General features: G+C 39.4%; 1 protein-coding gene across 1 annotated transcript in view; it reads left to right on the top strand.

The window, feature by feature from the left end:
- The first annotated feature begins 649 nt into the window (after positions 1 to 649).
- Positions 650 to 20225, top strand: part of LOC122795603 (proteinase-activated receptor 2-like) — a 131396-nt gene continuing 111820 nt past the window's right edge. The window contains exon 1 of the mRNA XM_044063866.1: positions 650 to 1115. Within this exon, the coding sequence (XP_043919801.1) occupies positions 1055 to 1115 (61 nt within the window). The 5' untranslated portion in view covers positions 650 to 1054. The remainder of the gene's footprint in view (positions 1116 to 20225) is intronic.

Raw genomic sequence — 20225 nt, forward strand, 5'->3', positions numbered from 1 at the left:
AATTCTGTAATATGTAGCCCTGATGCTGTGTGCCTGCCTTTCTTGCCTAAATGAAATTGTAACTTTCTTCTTCTGAATTCTACCTGTTTTAAAGTTTGTAAAGCAATTATTCTTTGTAATAATTCTTGTAACTAAACTATGTATTGCGGAGCTTTTCTCCTCGGGCCTCCACTGAAAACGGGCTCCCTGAGCCCAGTGGACCTCCCCGGTCATCAAACTGGAATAAAAATTCAAAGTCTTATTTTCTGATTTCAGTCCTCAATGATTCACCAACGGTTTGCCTGAAAACGACGATTTTATGAGAAAGAGACCAAAACTAATTCAAATATCTGGACAGTTGATAGGTATGGCACCATCATTTTTTGTCCAGAATTCTCCAGATGGTGAATTGAAAGGTATGGGGGAGGGCTTGCTTATTTTTAAGCTTTAGAATTATAAGACACAGAATGATTTTGGGGTTGAAAGAAATGCCGGCATAGTTGCAAATAAATAGTCTTTAAGCATACGAAGGTAAACATAAAACTAATTTTGTCTGTACTTTTAGACAATAAAGAGAGGATACTAGAAAACTATTACGTTTTCTACTAGGTATCAAGTTACTACAAAAAAGCTCCTCCCTGGCCCAGTTCTTTTTACTTGTTCGGGATGGTAAACTAGACAAAAGAACCTCTTCGGCTGTGAATTATGTGCAACTTACATTAAATGATCAGACCAACGTCAAAACAGTAACATGAGCCAGTGGTATAATTGTCCCTGTCGTTCTAAACGTAGACTTAGTTGGACCTTTGAACTCCAGTAACTCAGAGTAATTCTCAGACGCCTAATTGAAGTGTTACTGCTCACCGCTGACTTTTCTCAAACTACGAAAGTGCTGCAGGTCACACCCCTCAGGTAGCGCATTTCCTAGCTGGTATCGCTGAAACTGGACTGCGATACTTACAACGTACTGAGCAGCAACAGTCGCTGGAGGGTGATATGCAGTTGATCTAGATTTTGTTTTGTAATAAATAAAAAGGGTCGTTTCCAAAGGAGCAGGTGCACTTGTTCTCTTGAAATGGATTATATATGGTTTGTCCTAATTTTTGCTCTTGTCATCGGCTTTCAGCCTTTAATTGGTTAGTATGTTCATTATTGTATTTTTTAGTATAGTAGTAGTAGTAACTGCTTTTAATACAGCCTTATCTAGTTTTAGTTAGATTTACTGTAGGAGTTAGATTGGTCACAGTTGCAACCTTTTGTTAGTTTCATTCGGTTAATATTGCTGGGATCTTCTCAGCGTAGAAACTTTCAGTTTGAAGCTACTGAGAGCATTACTAGTTAGTAATAAACACCCCTGATATATTTAGTGTGCAGACTGTTATTTTTCATCTGGGACTGTATTGCATGTTTTTTTTCCTGTTACTTTTTTATGGTAACACGGACTCATATTAATTCAAGTTACATATGGTTGAAGTTGTTAGTAAACACTCACCTCAGTAAGTGTTCCACAGTTTGCTTATTTGCTCCCTTTACCAGAAGCGGTGTTGCACATCTAGGAGATGGCCGGGTTCTGCAGTGTGTGTAGTCACCGGTAGTTTTCTGTGGGCTCCAGTAGTTTCTTTCCACATTCCAGCTGCTTTGGTATGTGAACCTCGGGACATCCAAATCGTCAGTATTTGCTTCTTGCCGTTCTGTCGCAACCACTGCCTCAGGAACGCGAATGTTGTTCTTTTTAAGATTTTTTTTCGGGGGTGGTATGTAAAATGGACCGGTAAACATATTGGGGTGAAAAGAAACTTTGTACTAAGTTTACGGTCTTTGCCATGTAACTATTACGTGCACGCTGGTTGTGAAGATTGACACCCCCCATCCTCGCTAATGGTGCGACCCTGAAGGATGGGTGTATTGCCCACAGTTTGAGTGCACTGAACTACTGCCTTACGTAGTCAAAAGTATTGGTAGGTCAGCAATGTGCTATTTTAGTCATCATCCATGGGGAATAGCAATCCCACCGTATGTTTTGGATAGGGAGGTGTGTATTTGACTACCATGGCACACGGGGATACAGTGCTGTTCACCATGGATGACAACTCTAAAATAGCACATTGCTGACCTACCAATACTTTAAGTAAGGTACTATGAACAAGAATCAGTTTATGTCATCAGAATCAAGGCGACTTAAGGTAGACAACAATTCAAATAAGTATCTTTATCAACAGTTTCTGAAACAAAAACTTGCGTGAGTGATTGTGTGTGTGTGGGGGGGGGGGGGGGGCAGGGTCAAAGGTACTACATCTCAGGTAGGGGAAAGGGCCCTCTGTACCCTCTACCATAGACTATAGTAAATTGATTTCACCATGTTGGAAAAAGGGACCCTGCCCTACCCCCTGAAACTTTGCAGCACTTGGACAATAACACTGGTTAGGCAGTTAAATACTAACATCTTGTGATGAGTGTTTGATGCAAAAGCCACTGAAACAGTGTTGTAAGAAACGATTTCTTATTAGAAATTTCAAAGTAATGTGAACTTGAAGTATATGGTCAGTGCTTTGTGTTGTTTTAGTCTGTAAAGCAATCCGTATGCTTTTGTGATGATTTCCATTAGGCAGATGTTTTCATGAAACGTTGACTAATGATCTAATGACAAAAGGACAGTTGTGACACGCATGTTTTTATTTGTTTTAGTAGCTTCAGGGTCTAGTTAAATCTAGCAGCCTGTCTTCTTTTTGTCCACATCCACATGAGGTGTTTTTGTGTCTTACAGTCTTGAATTATTTAATGTAGTAAAAATCCTTACTTAGTTTGCAGGATGTATTTCTCTTTTTAACACAAAGCATTCTACCGATGTGATCCTGTCTGTGACTCCTTAGTTGAGGAAGTTGTGTGCAAAGAGAACATATTCTCCACAAAAATGTATAAATAGTTTGTTTTCATATAATATTAACAGTTATGACCACTGGTACTCTGCTTATGACCACTGGTACTCTGCTTGTGTTGTGTGTCTATTTGTCATTGCAGAAAGGAGTTCATTTGAACTTTCAGAAGAATAGTAGTGCACATTTTCTGTCATTTAATACTTTTGGTGTATTCCAGTATTCACTAGCCTGCCTTACTACTAGCCTGGTCTAGTATGCTTGGGTCATGTTGTATAGTTTCTGTCTCCGAAGATGTATTCTTAGTTGTTTATTTTAGTGTACTTTGCCATATTTGCAGTGATGCAGTTCCTTATCATTTTCCACCCATCACACTAGTGAGTCAACTTCTTTGTAGATCTTGGTTTCTGCAAAAACAAATTCTCTCCAGCCCCATTGAGCTGTTTAGTGCACATCTCTCCAGACTCCTTGTGCTTTCTTGCTCCTGCAAAGAATAGGAAAAGAAAAGTTTGAGAACACAGCCTTGTCACCCTGCATGTAATTCTTTTGCTCTGTCTGTTTTGTAATATTCCACTTTGTCTCTACTCTACCTTTATATTCATATAGATTTCCTGGGACTGCACTTAAAATGACTTGGTTGTCATTTTTGTATGTTTTGAGGTATTATGTGGAATAATCTACTAAACACAAGGTTCTTTTTATGAATAATTGTGACCTTCTTTCCATGTAGCTCTCCTGGGACCACACCTAAAATGATTTCTCATTCATGTACGACGTGGAATAATTTACTTTATTGATGTGTTTGTGAGTTTGTTTACTGCTTTGATAATTCATTTGAAGAAATCTGCTGTATTTTAATTTTTTTTGTATGAATCTCTTTTTTTTTTAATGCATACAAATATGAATGTAAAAGTATGCATGCGTGTGTGTGTGTGTGTGTGGTGTGTGTGTGTGTGTGTGGAGTGCATTGATGTGTTGCTAACAATGTTACTGCCACTAAAGCTGGCATTCATGCTGAGTTATGCAAAAATAAATGGCTTATCTATAAAGCCAGAAACACTTGGAAAATGTAGAGTATTTGTCCTGCTCAGGTTGTCTATTTTTCCCATGGCATAGACTAATTGCAACTCTTTGCTAACAAATGTGATTTCTGTTATAACTGATTTTGTGCACTTTCATAAGCCATGTGATTGAACAACTTTTGGGGAGGGTGGTCCATGCATTCACAGCTTTTGTAGAATAAATAAAATGCCGACTTAATTCAGACCCTTCTTCCTTTGCCGCCTAACATAATTTTTTTTCTAATTTACTGTAACTTTAATTCCTGTGTTATGTATGTATTTTTTGTATTGTGTATGAAACATTCTGATGAAATTTTAAAATGACCATGCAGCAGATGAGGCTGCTGTGTCAGCTGCCACTTTTAACTTATGTGGCAAAACAATTGGATACCTACCGGTCAACTTCTGTGCATTAAAATCATAGTGCATTTCATCCCCCCCTGCAAGGCCTTCACCATCTAAACTTAGAAAAAGATCTTCAAATACTAGGCAACATACAGTTAGCAACAAGGGTTCTTTTGGATTACTTTTGCTTAGCTGTTGGTTTTTGTTTGTACCCTTGGAACAGGTGCAGCCTTGAAGTAGATACTGGAGGAGGGTGAAAATATAATGCTAGCTTCATCTGGGAACATATATATATATATATATATATGTGTGTGTGTGTTTTTTTTTTTTTTTTTTATATACTACTACCCCCCACCCCTGGCCAGATTGGGTCCTACAGTTGTTAAGGCCAGCACTCCCTGCCAGGATATAACCTGTCACCATTCTTCAGGTCTTTAATATTCCCATTCTTTACTGTGGTAATTTGTTTAGGTCTTGTATCATTTTTACTACCCTTACTTGGTAAAGTTTTACCTGATAACCTACCAGAAATTGGATTTCCAGGCATCCATGAGATGCGACCTTAGCAGCTCTTTGTGCTGATGTGCTGGGGGAAAAATTGCTCTTTTTTTCAGTTCATCTGGGTGAGGAAATCTAGACTATCCTGTGCTTTTCTTGCAGTCTTTAGTTATTGTCCTCATAATTATTTAAGTAATTTGTTCATATCTAAGTCTCTCTGCATTTTGTTGTCATCAGTAGTGCACCTCTTATGTTTTTCCCCTAGCTTTTGCACCGTATGTGCTCTGTCTTACTGCTCTTGGCCTGCGGATTATGCTGGTTGGTCTGTGAATGTCTAGATCAAATTATTTTTTTATATGTAATTTATTTTATTTAGCTATATCCTTTGATAAATGACCAAGTGCCACTCTTCAAAAAGTCAATAGACCCAGAAATTAATGCTGTAGTACACAATATTGCTTTCCAGCACATGTATCTTTACTGTGGATTCTAAGTAGCATTACCACATCTTGTCAGTCGTCTTCTTTGTAAAATGTGGACAGGGCACATCCCTAGATCCCCAATGTTTAGTTTAATAGTAAAAAGGTAAATGTGTTAAGCAGTGAAACACTTTTCAGCCATAGCGCCAAAAAAAAAAAATGTACAGGAAGTTCGTGCATATGTAAGACTGTAAATATACAAGACAAAAGCACTCCTATTATTTAAGGTCAGATATGGAACACCTGTCAGTTGATGTGACTGCTCAGTCACTAAGCAGATAAGGTTGAGGGAGTCACACCTAGAAAAGTATGACAAACATCTTGGCCTAAATTTTATGAACAGAATCCTCTGCAAATTTACGGAGTATATAACTGCTTATTTTAACATACAATGCTATAGCTAGGTCACAGATGTAAAGATGAAAAGTAGACTACTTGCAGTCCTGAGAGTTACATGGTACATGTTCCCCTTATTAGTGTTCAAGGCACTAAAGTCTGTAGTAGTATCTGTTTATTTTGTATTGTTGGAAAAGAAAATATGTAGCGTAGAGTTGTGGAACTAAATCACAGCAATATTCACATGTAATCCATAATTTAATATCCTTGCATATTAAAGCTCTATATAAAAACTTTAAGGGTTTAATTATCCATTTTTTTCTGACGCTTCTTAGTGTTTCTTCTTTTTTCCCCTCATAATATGCTTTATCTACAACGTGCACTACAGTTTATTTTGCTGGTGGAAACTGTTATCACATCCTTGATGTTTGTTTGCAGCAAAATGTTTTCAGTTGACAATGGTGGTAGGATTTCGAGCCCTGATTTTCTGCACTTTTGACCAGTCATGAAAACATGGTCTAGCAGTGTAAAAATAAGTGAAAGACGCAAGGGAAGGACATTGAGAAACTGATTAAGGAGTGTAATTAAGGTGGCCTTGGCCTGTTGTATCTTCTGTTTTGGAACATGTTGCATGTGTTTGTGCTGTGCTGATTTTACTGTGCTCGCATTTCATGAAATAAGTCCTAAAACTGGAGAATATGGTAACCAGGCAAGGAAAGGATGCATGTGGAGTGCACTACAGGCAGGTTATAACGTAATGTGAAGTGTGTCCGTTGCTGTATAACACTTGAGAGGAATCCATTATCAGGGCTAGCCTTGGGTGAAATGGTGCCACAGTAAAGGGTTTTGTGGTGCCCCCCCCCCCCCCCAATTCACTACTCCAGCTTTAAGTCACATTGTCTAGATATCATTCTGTACCTTATCCAGACTTTGACTTCAGCTTTTTCAGGGATCTTCTTAATACACCTTAACTGGGCCAGATGACACACTGACAGCTGTAGAACAAGTAACTAAATTGAGCCACTGGGCCTGTAGATGTTCTGAGGTGCATTTTAGTTAATTTTTGGACTTTTTGGTCCAGTAATGACCTAAGCAAAGCGTCATGACTAAAGAAGGAAATTTAGACTTACTCTTCAACTTTTCTTTCCCCTTGTCCTTACAGTATACCCCAACTGCTCAAGTGTAATGTAATAACTGTAAAATAAATAACCTAATTGATCTGAGGGTCTCCGAAGCTTTGGGGTTATAGATGTTTGAGGTGCATTTTGGAGCAATTTCCTATCTTTGATGCTTTCATAGTATAGTACTAGGCTATCTGCCCTGGGGCATTTGTAAGCCTAGCCATAGTGATGTGGCTTTTGCCACCCCATGAAATGGTACAAAAATGTACAGAATAAATCTAGAATACTGTGCCTCTGTCTAGTAGTGACACAGATGTGACCCCTGGGGTAAACTTGCGATCTCCCATCCACTCATCAAGATTTCTCTTGAAGAGAGTCAGTGAGGGGCTCTGCCTAATATGAACTGGGATCCTGTTCCAAAGCATGGGTTATGAATCTATCCCTCCAGCATGTCCTATTCATACTTGTGCCGAGGTTTAAGTCTTTAGCTCTCGTGGTCCTGATGGATTTGGATTTTTTGAGGTGGAGCATGTCCATCAGATCCTGATTGGACATGGCCTTGTACATCAGGCAGCGATCACCTCTGAGCAGGCGGTATGCTACTGAATAGTCTGGCAGAATAAGACATATGTTGGGAGACCCTTGATCCTTTTGGTGAGGTACTTTTGTGGTCTCTCCAGCTGTTGCAAATGTTGGGTGAGGTACATAACAAATGGGGCATTGTACTCAATCATGGGTCTGATGAGGGAGGAATATAGGGGTACAATGACATCCTTGGATCTGGATGTGAATCCCTTCATGATGAGGTGTGCAAGGTAGAATGTTTTTCTAACCACTTTGGCAACATGGGTGTCAAATGAGAGGTCGCTGTCTACTTGGGTCCCTAAGTCTCTGATTACTTTTTCCGTACTCAGTGGGTTGCTGTCTATGTGATAATTTGTGGGTACTTTATTTTTTCCAAAAGGGATGACTATACATTTTTTGGCATTTAGTTTAAGGCCGTGACTACGGCACCAGTTGTCCATTTCAGTGAGGCCTTTTTGTAGGATGTGTGTGTCTGCTGGTGTATCGACTATGGCGCCTAGTTTGCAGTCATCTGCTAACTTTGTCAGCCACAGCCCTCCCATGTTTGCTTTAACATCCTGAGAAATAAATGCCGAACAAGAGGGGTCCCAGGGCAGATCCCTGTGGGACACCACTTGTGACTGGCTTTGAGTCTGACATTGCTCCAGCGATTTTAACTTTATGGGTTCTGTCCTTTAGCCAGTTTGCAACCCATCTAGTGACATAAGGGTTTACTTTTAAGCTGTTTAGCTTATCTATGATGCCTGAGTGGGGTATTGTGTCGAAGGCCTTAGCCAAGTCCAGGTATGCTGTATGGACTGCTTTGCCCTCATCAATGGCTCTAGTGACTGTTTCGAAAAAGTCAACCAGGTTTAAAAGGCAGGATCTGCCCTTTACAAAGCCGAACTGGGTGGGGTCAAGTGTCTGTAGGTCCCCTATGTCTCTGTTTATGAGTTCCATAATGATTCTTTCCATAGCTTTGCAGACCAGGCTAGTTAAGCTTATGGGGCGGTAGTTTCCAGGGTCTGTAGAGGCACCCCCGTTGTGGAGTGGGACCACTGTTGCTGTACGCCAGTGTTCAGGTACATATCCTGAAGTAAGGCTAAGGTTAAATAGCATTTTTATGTGTGGGTTTAGCTCCTCTTGGAGTTCACGTAACACGCACCCGGGATACCGTCAGGTCCCATTGATGCTGTGTTTTTGCTTTGTTTAGGGCAGTTCTCACTTGGACATCTGAGATGACAGGGAGATTACATTCAGCTGGGATAAGTATTTCTTCTTTTGGGGGTGAAGGAGGGGAGAAATTTGCACGGAACCTGTCAGCCAGAATGTTAGCAATATCTGTGGGTTCAGTGTATTTTTTTGTTGTTGTGAACCAACTCTGAGCATATCTGAGGGTTTCCGCCCGGGTTTCTAACATAGCTGAAGAAGGCTTTGTGGTTATCTTTAGTGTCCTTAGCGATTTTTCTCTCAAAGTTTGCCTTGGATGTTTTTATGAGAGAACGTAGTTTTCTGCTAATGTTGATCAGAGATGTCTTCCCTTCATGGGATTTCGCTCCGATGTGCAGTAGCTTCTTTCGTTATACAATTTGTTTATGGCTGAGGTCCACCAGACAGGATGCTTACATTTGGTGGAGAGGGACTTGGATTTGTTTGGGATTGCATCATCCATGCATTCTTGGAGATGTCCATAGAAAGCATTTGTGAAGGATTCGGCATTGTGGGATGTGGTATCCACTGGCACAGTGGGCTTAAAGGATACCATCTCAGTCTTAAGAAGAGTGAAGTCTGCTTTTGATAAGTTTTTCACTGTGGTCTTTTGTGCTGGGGGTGGATGTGGGATATGTATATCCAGGGTGATTAGTTTGTGGTCAGATCTCACTAGTGAGGGGTATACTTCGGTGTGGAGCATTTTGTCCCCATGTTTGTATGATCAGGTCTAGTATATTATCTCCCCTAGTGGGAGAGGTGACTAGTTGTTCCAGTGCATTTGAATTTATGAATTCCAGGAACCTTTGGGCTAGGGTATTAGGGCTAGAATAATGTACCCAATCTATGTTGGGGTAGTTGAAGTCTCCCAGTATGATGGTATTTTGTGATACATTCATATCCTCTAATGTCTTCAGGAAGGCTGAGTGGGGTTCTTGAGATTTGGGAGGGTGGTCTGTAACATGCTACCAGTTGTATAGCAGTGTTTTGCCTATGGTTAGTTGCACCTGTATGGTCTCTGATGCTTCATGTGTTGCTACTAACCTGGAGGTGTGGGTGTCCTTTATGAATATGGACACTCCCCCTCCCTTTGTGGTTCGGCCTGGGTTTTGGGGCCGAAAAGCATGATACGAGGTATAGCCTGGTAGCGCTGGGGTGCTCTCAGGAGCCTTGAACCAGCTTTCAGTTACTGCACAGACGTCGATGTTCTCCATGCTGAGGAGTGCATCAAGTGCCTGCATTTTGAGATTTAGATTTCTGGCGTTGAGCAGCATTACTCTTAGTTTTTTTCAATTTTTGTTTTCTAAGGAGGTGGGTTTGTCTTTTAAGCCTTGCCTAAAAAAGGCACTATGGGGGTGGCAAGAGCCTTAGCCAATATCCGGAAGCTCAGTGGTGACAGGTGTAAGCCATCCATTGCGAAGCAGCGTGGCTTGTCTAACATATCATCCCTTTTCTAAGGAGGTGGGTTTGTCTTTTGAGCCTTGCCTAAAAAAGGCACTATGGGGGTGGCAAGAGCCTTGGCCAATATCCGGAAGCCCAGTGGTGACAGGTGTAAGCCATCCCTTGCGAAGCAGCGTGGCTTGTCTAACCTATCATCCCAGGCAGACAGACATTGGATCCCCTTAGAATGACACCAGTACTTGAGCCAATTGTTAAAGCTGATCATCTTGTCTTTGTATTGTGGTATCATTCTTGGTGAGGGCAAGATGCTGCTCAGGGTCAGGGTCATACCAGCCTGGGCTACATAATTGGAGAGCTCCTCTATGTCTCTTTTTTTTTCATGTAGTCCAGGGAGGTACGTCTCGGGTCATTCACACCAGCATGGACAATGACGGAGTCATATTTGTACTTGCTTTGGAGTGACCTGAGTGCGTGTGTTATGTGGCGGATCCTAGCTCCCGATAGACAGCTCACAGTCACCTTCTCCTTGTTCAGCCTGGTCAGTGGGACATGTGTCTGACTATGGAGTCACCTATTACTAGTGTATCAGGCAAGGTGTTTGGCCTTAAGGGCTGCGATTGGTCGACACACTGATTTATTGAAGTATGTGTTGCATGTGTTTTGTTTTGAGGTGGTGGAATTTTGGATGTCTGCTTTGGGAGCCTCTGTTGTTTTGGTAAGTTTTTTATTAGAGCCTCCGAGTATGTCTTTGTGTTTTTATGTGTTTGGTTTGCAGTTGTGGTAGGTCTATGTGGGACTGGGATTGTTGTGTGTGTGGTTGCCATCTCCTCCTGTCTGGTCATGCCAGCCCTGAGTTGAGAGAGTTCAGCCTCCAGTTTGGCTATATAGTTGCATCTCTCACATGTATTTGTGTTTGTTGGGAGGAGGAGAGGGTTGTCTGTGTACATGAGATAATTGTAGCATTGTCTCAAGATACCCAGATTGACCAGCTGAACTGGAGACGACGCCAGTAATCTACCACTCAACATGCTAGAACAGTATAAGGGAGTGGTATACCTTTAAGGGAAGTTGATATTCACAGGGGTGATAAGTAGATGTAGTGCTTTACTTAGTACGAGAGTGCTTACTTAGTAGAGAAGTATTGAGAACAAGTGCTAGGCGTATAATACAGTGAGTAGTCTGGTTATACTAAGAGTAGAGCTTCCTTAAGGGAAAATTTGAAGAGCAGACTTGGCGGAGCCAGAAACAGTTTAACCGGCGCTGCACTATGTGCACGACCGCGCAAAGCCGTGCAAACGCGGATTTTAAGCAGTGAACTACAAAAGAGCTAGAAATGGTCCAAAACAACCAATTACTACAGCTTCTTGTGCTGAGGTCACTTCCCCCAAGGACAGGTAGGCTGCTCAAGGCTCCCCACTCCCACTGGTGAGCAAAGAAACTTCCTTCTATCCAAGTAAGGTAATGGACAACACAGGAACTACACCACAGCCCAGAATACAGCAATGCCTGTAAACTGGTCTAAACTAGTCGAGGAAGGCGGGAAAACAAGGATTATTTTTTTGTTTTTTTGGTAGAAATGCACACAAAATGCAGAAACAGTGATAAATTAGTTACACAGGCTAGCACACTTTAGTGGGCAGCCTCCACAGATAAATTAAACAAACAAACAAGCAAACTTTCGATCAAATTAGACTAAAATGTAACTAAGTGCAGATTTTAAAATAATGCAGCAATCAGTTAAACAGTTCAGGCTAGTTTAAGGTAAGCTACAGAAGCTATTCCAAGTGAAAAAAAAGCAAAGATACTTAAATCCAGAAGGTAGTCGCTTTTCTGAGTTCCCTGCTGCTAGGACCACTCTGTAAACCCACATGGAGCTTGTCTGAGCAGTATAGTGGCCTGAATGTGAGCTGAGAAATAAGTTTGGTTTAGTTTAGTCCTTATTTTCTTTTTTTTCTAGGCTAGGAAGGTTACATTGCTTCTGACAAAATAACAACTCAAAGTAAAATGCTTGTATCTGGTAAAAATGCCCCCCCCCCCCCAAAAAAAAAAAAAAAAAAAGAAAAACAATTGCCTTCTGTCTCTCTCTCTGTTGCTAGACTGGGATGAAGGCACATCTGCTGCAGTCTTAGTTCAGGTGGTTGCTTAACTTGTAGATAGCATGCATTTTCACCCTTCCCTCCCAAAAGCCACCTTCTTTTTGTGTATCATGCTCCTCTCTGACTATAATAAATATATCTTTTGGCTTTTCCCAATTGGGGGTCACCACAGAGGAACTCCGGTACGCTAATGATTGGCAGTAGATTTTTATATACCGAGTTGCCAGCCCTGATGCACAACCTTCAACAAGGGTACGCCCACTCACGCAAGTCTCCACACAGAAGACGCTTTAGCTGAGTATCGAACAGGACGTCTTACTGTATGGCAACAACGCTACCGCAGCACCCCCACCGCAACAACTGTAAATCTGAAAGTTCTTTTTTTTTTCTGGAGTTCAGCGGAACATTGCAGCAGGCTTATTTTTCAAACGGGAAACATCAGGTGCTTGAGTGTGTCAAAAGCATAGCTAGACAATAAAAAGCCAAAACCATTTAACTATTTTTGTACATAACTGACCAGTATACACTTTTTTTCATTTGAGAGGTAGACTCTTAGTCCTTTTAGACCTAGTAAAGCTTTGTTAGTCTCGCAGTATATGGCTTTTCTTATCTAATATCCAGTAAAATTCCTTTCCTCGTATGGATGGCAGTTAACTTCTTTACTGATTGCTATACTATTCAATAAACCTTTTCTCCATCTAGATGATGGTTCAAAGCCCACTATCATTTTGGAAACTTTGTATATATTTTCTAATTGGGGGGGTTTCAGTCTCATGATTTACACTGCATCATGACAAATATGCCTAACCTATTTTGCTTGCATATTCATTTACAATTTTATTCTAGGTTCGTAGGTAGGTACAAGACTAGCTGCCCTTGCAGACCATTTTAAGTGTTTTCAGCTTCCCTTTTTATGCCCAAAATAACCTTCCCTATTTGGATATAGATTGGCCTTGCCCGTCTCATGGTTGATTAATTATATATTTCTCTTAATGAGAATAACTGGGATTTGAGGGCACCCATGCATGGGATAAAGCATTTAGGAGCTGCCTCTGACCATTAGTAGTACAGGGGGCAGACTTGGGGTAAATTTTCAGTTTCCCATCCAGAGATCTAAGTTGTATTTGAATACGGACAGAGAAACTTTCTATTATGTGTATGGAGAGTCATATTTATTAATTGATCAGTCTGACTTGGTAGAAGCCCATTTTCAGTGGAGGCCTAGAGAGAAAAGCTCCGAATTATTACAAAACATTTTTAAGAACAATGACTGTATAGTCTTTAAAAAAAACATTTGCAAATTAGACATATTAAAAACATTGGTTAAACATTGATACAAGGTATATGACAAGTCATTTTAATATTTAGAGAAACTTTACAGTTGGTAGAGTAAAGGTAAGTTAGTTGAACTCCTCTGGGATGTATACATGTCTTGTCTGTTTTTAGAAGAGGTTTAAATCCCTAGACTGAGCATTTCTGATGTCTCTTGACTTGATGATGTACAGTAAATCCATCAGTACTGGGTAGGAGGATGCCTTGTATGCCAGAAACAGGTCATCTCCTGGCAGTAAAGTACAGTGACTGGGCTTTGAGTCGGTCCGTGTAGGACATTTTCTCTATGGGCATTCCAGTTGCATGTGTCTGGACAGATACACGCCAAAAGGTGGCATTATATTCAACAATTTGGCTTGATAAGAGCTGAGCAAAGGGGGCAATGACATCCCTAGACCTAGACACAGCCCCTTTTGTTTATAAAGCTGTGCAGTATAGAAGGACATTCTGACCGCAATAAACACATGTTGTTTATAATGTCACTATCTTGACAATGCCTCATTCATGTTGTAGCCTAATAATGTTTTTTTCTAACAAAAGCTGCATTCATTTTACAGCCGAATAGTTATTTTCTCTTCTAATATTATAACGTCCAAAACAATTTCTTCTAACATTTAACACTTCTGCCTAATGAGCTAGGTCTTCCAAAAGACAAAAGTAGAAATGGAACACACTAACTTGGTTCACGTTATTGCTGTTGGCTGTATATAACAACATGACTACTTACTCCTACTTCATGTGTCTGTTTATTATTTTCACTTCCTTCACAATCACAGAAATGTATTCAAATAGTAAACTGCAACTAGACAAGCTATAGTGATCTTCTGTGTGCACCTATTTGGTTTTTTTATATTTCTTTAACCCCCCCCCCCACTGTCCACAGCTATTTCACAAGCTACACTGACTTTGTTCACATTTCTAATGACCCAATAAGCTTAGTATTGTGTTTGTCCACAGATAAGCATCTATGATTTTATTTCTTATTTTAGACATAAATGCACATGCTTTGGTTCCCCTGAAAGACAGATCTGTCACAGGCTATACTGAGTTTTCACTTGGTTACACACATACTGACACTAACCTTGAGAAGCCGGTCTGTTGAGTTGCACAGGTGTTTCTATAAAATATACATACATTATATATGTATACAGACACTTTCCGACATATAAATTGGAGGAATGCCGACTCATTTACATAAAGTCTTTGGTGTGTTGGAGGAATCTGGAACCAGTCAAGCCCTCTTTGTGTCTGTAGACTCCATTGCCAAGAGCTCAACCGAACCTATAAGCTGTGAGATAGAGACTTGCTGTTGTGAATTTCAATGTATATGTAGACTAGTTTTCAGCTTGGTTTGTTTTAATTGGTTGGGTATATAATCTAGTGTTGTAATATCTTTAATTTACATTTTGGCACAATTTATTTTTGTTTTGCATTTATTTTTTGCAATTGCGTATTAACTGATTTAAAGTTTAAAATGATTTATGTCTTTGCTTCATTGTGTAGGTGGACTGCTTTTTCAACCGTTTTTTTTTCTCTTGCAACCCACTCTTGTTTGTATAGCATACAGCACAAATCCCTGCAAACCTATTTATCACTGTATGTCCTCATTTCATACAGGAACATGTTTACTAAATATTTGTTCAAGTTTTTCTTAAAACAGTCAACGGAAAGTTTAATCTTCCCTCCCATTCATTGCTGTGTGAAATTCCCCCAGTGTGGAACAGTATTGCAGTGACCGCTTGGTATGCAAGCAACGATTGAACCAGTTAAGTGAGAATGGTAAAAAAAAGTTAAAGGTAGTCTGTGAAATGAAATTTCGTGTTTAGCTTCAGCTGTAAAATCATTTTTGTTGGAACAAGTATATTAAGAATTTACTTGCAGACATAGTTGGGAGAAAATGATATACAAAGTTCTACAAATACAGTCCAGACAGTACGGTGCTCTGTAACAGAGCAGTGGGAAAATGGTAGACTAAACTTTAGGCAAGCTCAAACCAGATAAGCTTCTTTTTTTAATTTTAAATAGCTGTTTAGCTGTTAATAGAATGCAAGTATGGTTCTACTTCTGTATTTTGTGCTGACTGTGTAAACCCTACATGTTTATATTGTGGATCTGGGAGAAAAAATAAGACTAAGACAAAACGTGTACAGTATACGTACAAGGGTGTCAGAAATAGCCAATTAAAAAAGCAAACGTAGATGCACCCGAGAGGAGGAGATCATCCACTGTATAGAGAGGAGAGGAGGTCCGAATGGTGGGATGATAAAATCAGTAACAGTAGTATTGATGGAATTGAATTCATCCTCAAGTCTTGATGAGTAACTTCACAAGATGGACCCTGTTTTTACAAAATTCACCAAGACGAGACTGATATAGACTGTATTTGATATAGTGTATGTCATGGACAGAAGTGAGTTAAAAAAGACAGCTGGGTGCACAAGTCTCAAGATAAAAAAAAAAAAAAAAAGTGCTCCATCCTGGTAGGTGCATTGGTGCCAGGACTGGAAAAAAATGACAGTGTAGAATCCTCAAGACACTGAAACATTCCTACAGTGGGGTTAGGCCAGCCTCTGGGTAGATGGTCCCTCGTTGTAGAAGTAATTAGTAGTTCACAAAAACTGATGGGCCAGAAAGCCAAATGGATTATTGAGGATATGAAAAAATTATGTATTGTTACTATTAATGCAAGAAGCCCCAGAATTTCTGGGCAGGATATATAAAAAGATTCAAAGAAATTTAGAGGAAAGAAAACATAAAAGCTTTAAATGCAAGTTTATCTTCTAATAGAAGCAAGAAAAAAGATTATATAGACCAAGAAACCTTGGACCATTGGAAAAAAAAGTAACTGAAAAAATGCGAAAATAATATAAAGAACAACATCCTAGAGATTTTTGAAAGGTATAAAAAAGAAATATGGATATGGGAAAGAGCAAGAGCTCTGATATGTTGAAATATTAATCAAAAGAGAATGCAACTGCTTTTTTTTTTTTTTGGTAGTAATTTGGCTAAGGCAAAGATATTCAAAGAAAAATACAGACTAGGGCACCCAGATACGGAACATTTCACAGTACAAAAAAATAAGATGACAAAGGGGAATGTAGAACAGAAGATTAGTTAAGTAAAGTTGAAAATATAGAAGATAAAGTTATGAGACCTGCAAAGTGAAGGATTTAATGTAGAAAATCTAACAAAGATTATGTCACAGCAAGATGGAACAGTGAGTCCCACAGGTAATGAGAGACAGGAGGAGCTGGAGAGATCCAAAGAAGAAATATGGACATGGGAAAGAAAAGGAGATTCAATGTGGCGCAATATTTATGCAAAGCAGAAAGTAAACCTAATTAATACAAAAAAGCAGCACCAGAGATATTTGAAGAGAAATAAACAAAGCCATCCAGGTATGGAAAATTTATAATACAAAAAAAAAATAAGAAAACAAAGGGGGAAGTAAAAAATAGGATTAATAATGGAAAAGCTAAAGACATAGAAACTGAAGTTATGGATTACATTTGAGGTAAGGGATTTAGAGTAGAAAAATCTAACTGATAACATCACAACATGATAGAAAAATGAATCTCCAATTAAGGAGAAACCAGTGGAGTGGGAAGCATCTGATCTGTTGCCGTATAAAGATACTTTTGAGTCTTCAGTAGGAAGCCAATACAAAAGTTCAGTTGGAGTTGCACAGCAAGGAAAGGAACAAGACACTGGCAGCTCTGAAGCAGTCAGTACTGTAGTATGATAGGCCAGTGAGTTCCCGTATGAAAGAGCAATGGATGAAAGGGAGAGAAGTTGAAGAGACTGTGGGACAGGAAGATTTTCTGAAATTTTAGTTATATTGCCTAAAGGAAACATGAGAGCAAAGAATGTGCCCTTAGTTTAGAAGAAAATCTAAGGGAAGATTAGCTTGATTTTAATAGATATGCATAGTCGTATTAAAATCAATGAAAGAAGTAGACTACAGAAAGTCAATAACGCCCAAAATGTGGGATGTTTGATAAAACAAGTGAAGGTAGTAATCAAGACCGTTAGAAATCCATGCAATATGACAGAAGTAAATAGGATGTATTACTGTGCAGCTAAATTAATAACCGATAATGTCTTACCACAAAAACACAGGGCAGTATTGGATAGGAACACAGGGCAGTATTGGATAGGAAAGGGGGAAATCAAGTGCCGTCATGGAAGCAGCAAATAGGGAAAACTCTAAAGCAATTTTTAGAAGTGCCTTTGTACAGAAGAGGGCACAAATCGGCAAAAATAGGTGTGATAAAAGCAATGAGCAGTATCAGAACAGACCTGGATCTGTATTGCAAATTATAAAGATGTCAGCAAAGGCAGAAAAACGAGGGCATACAGATAAAAGTACAAAGATAAGCAATTTATTGATGACCCAAGAACGTTTTCTAGAGAATCTGTTGAAGTGACACCTTAAGCCCATGCGCAAAAATGGGGAAAAAGGGTTGTGGATGGATGGCTGGATGGATGGGGAAGCAAGGCAAAAGGAATGGAGCGCGCCCCCCCCCCCCAATAAGAGATTTTGGAGAAATGTCTATGAAGATCATGTGGAACATAACAAATATGCTGAATGGATAGAAGAAGTAAAAGAATAAGAAGTTAAAGAAGTAATGGCCAGAGAAATTGAAACAAAATTAAGAAACTTTTCTAACCTAAGTGGAAAATCCCAAGTCCAGATGCAGTTCAAGATTAGCGACGAGTAAACTATTTATAGGCACACCCCGTACAGGAAAAAAAAAAAGATGCTCCTTAGGTGAACCAGCAAGATATCCTAAAAACTGTAGACCAATATAGTTGGGTCTATGTTCAGTCATCGAATAACAAATACATTGAACCTCTGTTCAAACTTAAAACATCAAATGTTTAATTCTGGTAATGTCCAGTCATAAAATATTTTACTCCGGGAATAGAGCTGGTTGTCCATCTTCAGGAAACTTGCCCTTTTTCCCCACTAGTGAGATCTCTGAATTGGCATATAGGTTCATAGGTAGGTACTACCGATACAAGCCTAGCCAAAAATGTACCCTGGAAATGGAGAAAGCTGGAACAGAAGTTAATTCAACGTTAAGAATCTGAGTGGGTTGGCCTATACAAATGTTCTCTATTAGAGTGAGTGAACTAATGACACTAGACTGGGAGGAGTGTCACAGATCAAATATACAGTATGGGCGGGCAACTGCAAAGCCACCAAGTACACACAACACTAGGGAGGGTGGGTGGAAAAAATTAAATTACAGTTCCTAGCTGTAGCCACTAAATGAAAGTTTTAAACAGATCAAGGAGCATAACAGTGCAAAAATATAGTAGATCAATTGTATAGCACAATTATAAGTGTTTCAGAAGTGCAATTCGGTGAAATAAGTGTAAGAAATAACTTAGCCTGCTCTTGGAATCTTAAGGAATTTCCACTAGAGCCTAGACAATACAAGCAGAACCTTTATAAGACACAGGGTTTATATAGCAGTAAGAATGGAAGAGTTGGAAGATCATATTACTATTCAGCCCCTGCTATTACCCAATCACTCGTACTGCAGAAGGTCAGGAGGCCTTGTTACTCTCAATAATAATGAAGACAATCAGCAGAAAATGGCTGCCAGAAACACAAACAATACTTCCAGCCTACATAACAGGCCTCTGTCAAGACTATGCCACCTGAGCAAACACAGAAACCTCACTTTAAAAGCATAGAAAGAACACCCACAAAAGAGAAAATCCAAGTCTCAGTATGAAAAAGCAGTTTACAATTTAGTAATTTAAATAAAAAAAGCAATTATAGAATGCACACTATTACAGTTCCTAGCTGTAGCCACTAAATGAAAGTTTTAAACGGATCAATCTATAAGTAAGGGCATGAGCAACCCAGGCCACCACATTGGGGCATGTGGGTGGCATAACCCCCCCACTTGGGTGGATTTGATATACCGCGCTGTTTTTTTTTTTTTTTTTTTTTTTTTTATGCATGTTGATCTACTGTCTGTTTTCTCTGGGAAAAATATTCGATGATTGAATGTTCGGTGTTTTACATTTGCTAAACAGAGGTTTGATGTATTTGTCATTTGAGGACTGAACAAAGACCCATATATTCTATACACTGAAATGATGCTGACAGAGTTTATAGTCATTTAGAAGAAACCAGCATTATGTATGGCAGCAAAATGAAAGAGTAAAAGAAAATCGTATGGCACAAAGAATCATTGTTGTTAAAGTCGTAGTAGAGAATTGTAAAAAAGGGGAAGAATCTTAAATATGGTGTGGCTAGACTACAAAAAAGCATTTGCTGGCATCCCACGTTCATGGATAAGCATGCTTACAAATGTATAAGATGCTGTTCGTTGACTGATCACATTATGATGACCAGGAAACAGTGGCAAACCAATTTGCAGCTCAGCCATGATAAAGGACAAATTATCTCAATGATAAAAATTCAAAGGAGGGATATTCCAGAGTTACTGTGTTACTGCTTTTCTTTTGTCTTGGCCTTGACCCATTAAGCTGCTACTTAATAGATTAGGTCATGGCTACAGTTTGACTCCCAGAAACTAAATTATAAAGACGTCTTACCCTTTCTTTGGGGACAATTTAAACTGTGTAGTTCATCAGGCAAGGACCTGAAAGCACAACTGCAACTGGTCAAAACTTTTTCAGATGATGTAAGAATGTCTTGATTTTTGTAAGTGTGCAAAAGCAGCTTTTAAAGCAGGAAAGCTGTAGCACCAAGAAAATATCAGTCTTGGGACAGGAATGTGATATAAAAGAACTTGAGTAAGAGTGCGTGTAGATATTTGGGAATTTGATGAAGGATCAACAATAAAACATGAACAAATGCAAATTTTTGTATGGAATTTTTTAGAATACTACAGCTCTGATTTCTAGGAACAAAGTCCAAGCTGTAAAATAATTTGCAGAGAAGCAT

The sequence above is a fragment of the Protopterus annectens genome, chromosome 2.part2, assembly GCF_019279795.1.
Source record: "Protopterus annectens isolate FY-2018-M chromosome 2.part2, PAN1.0, whole genome shotgun sequence".
NCBI lineage: Eukaryota > Metazoa > Chordata > Ceratodontiformes > Protopteridae > Protopterus > Protopterus annectens.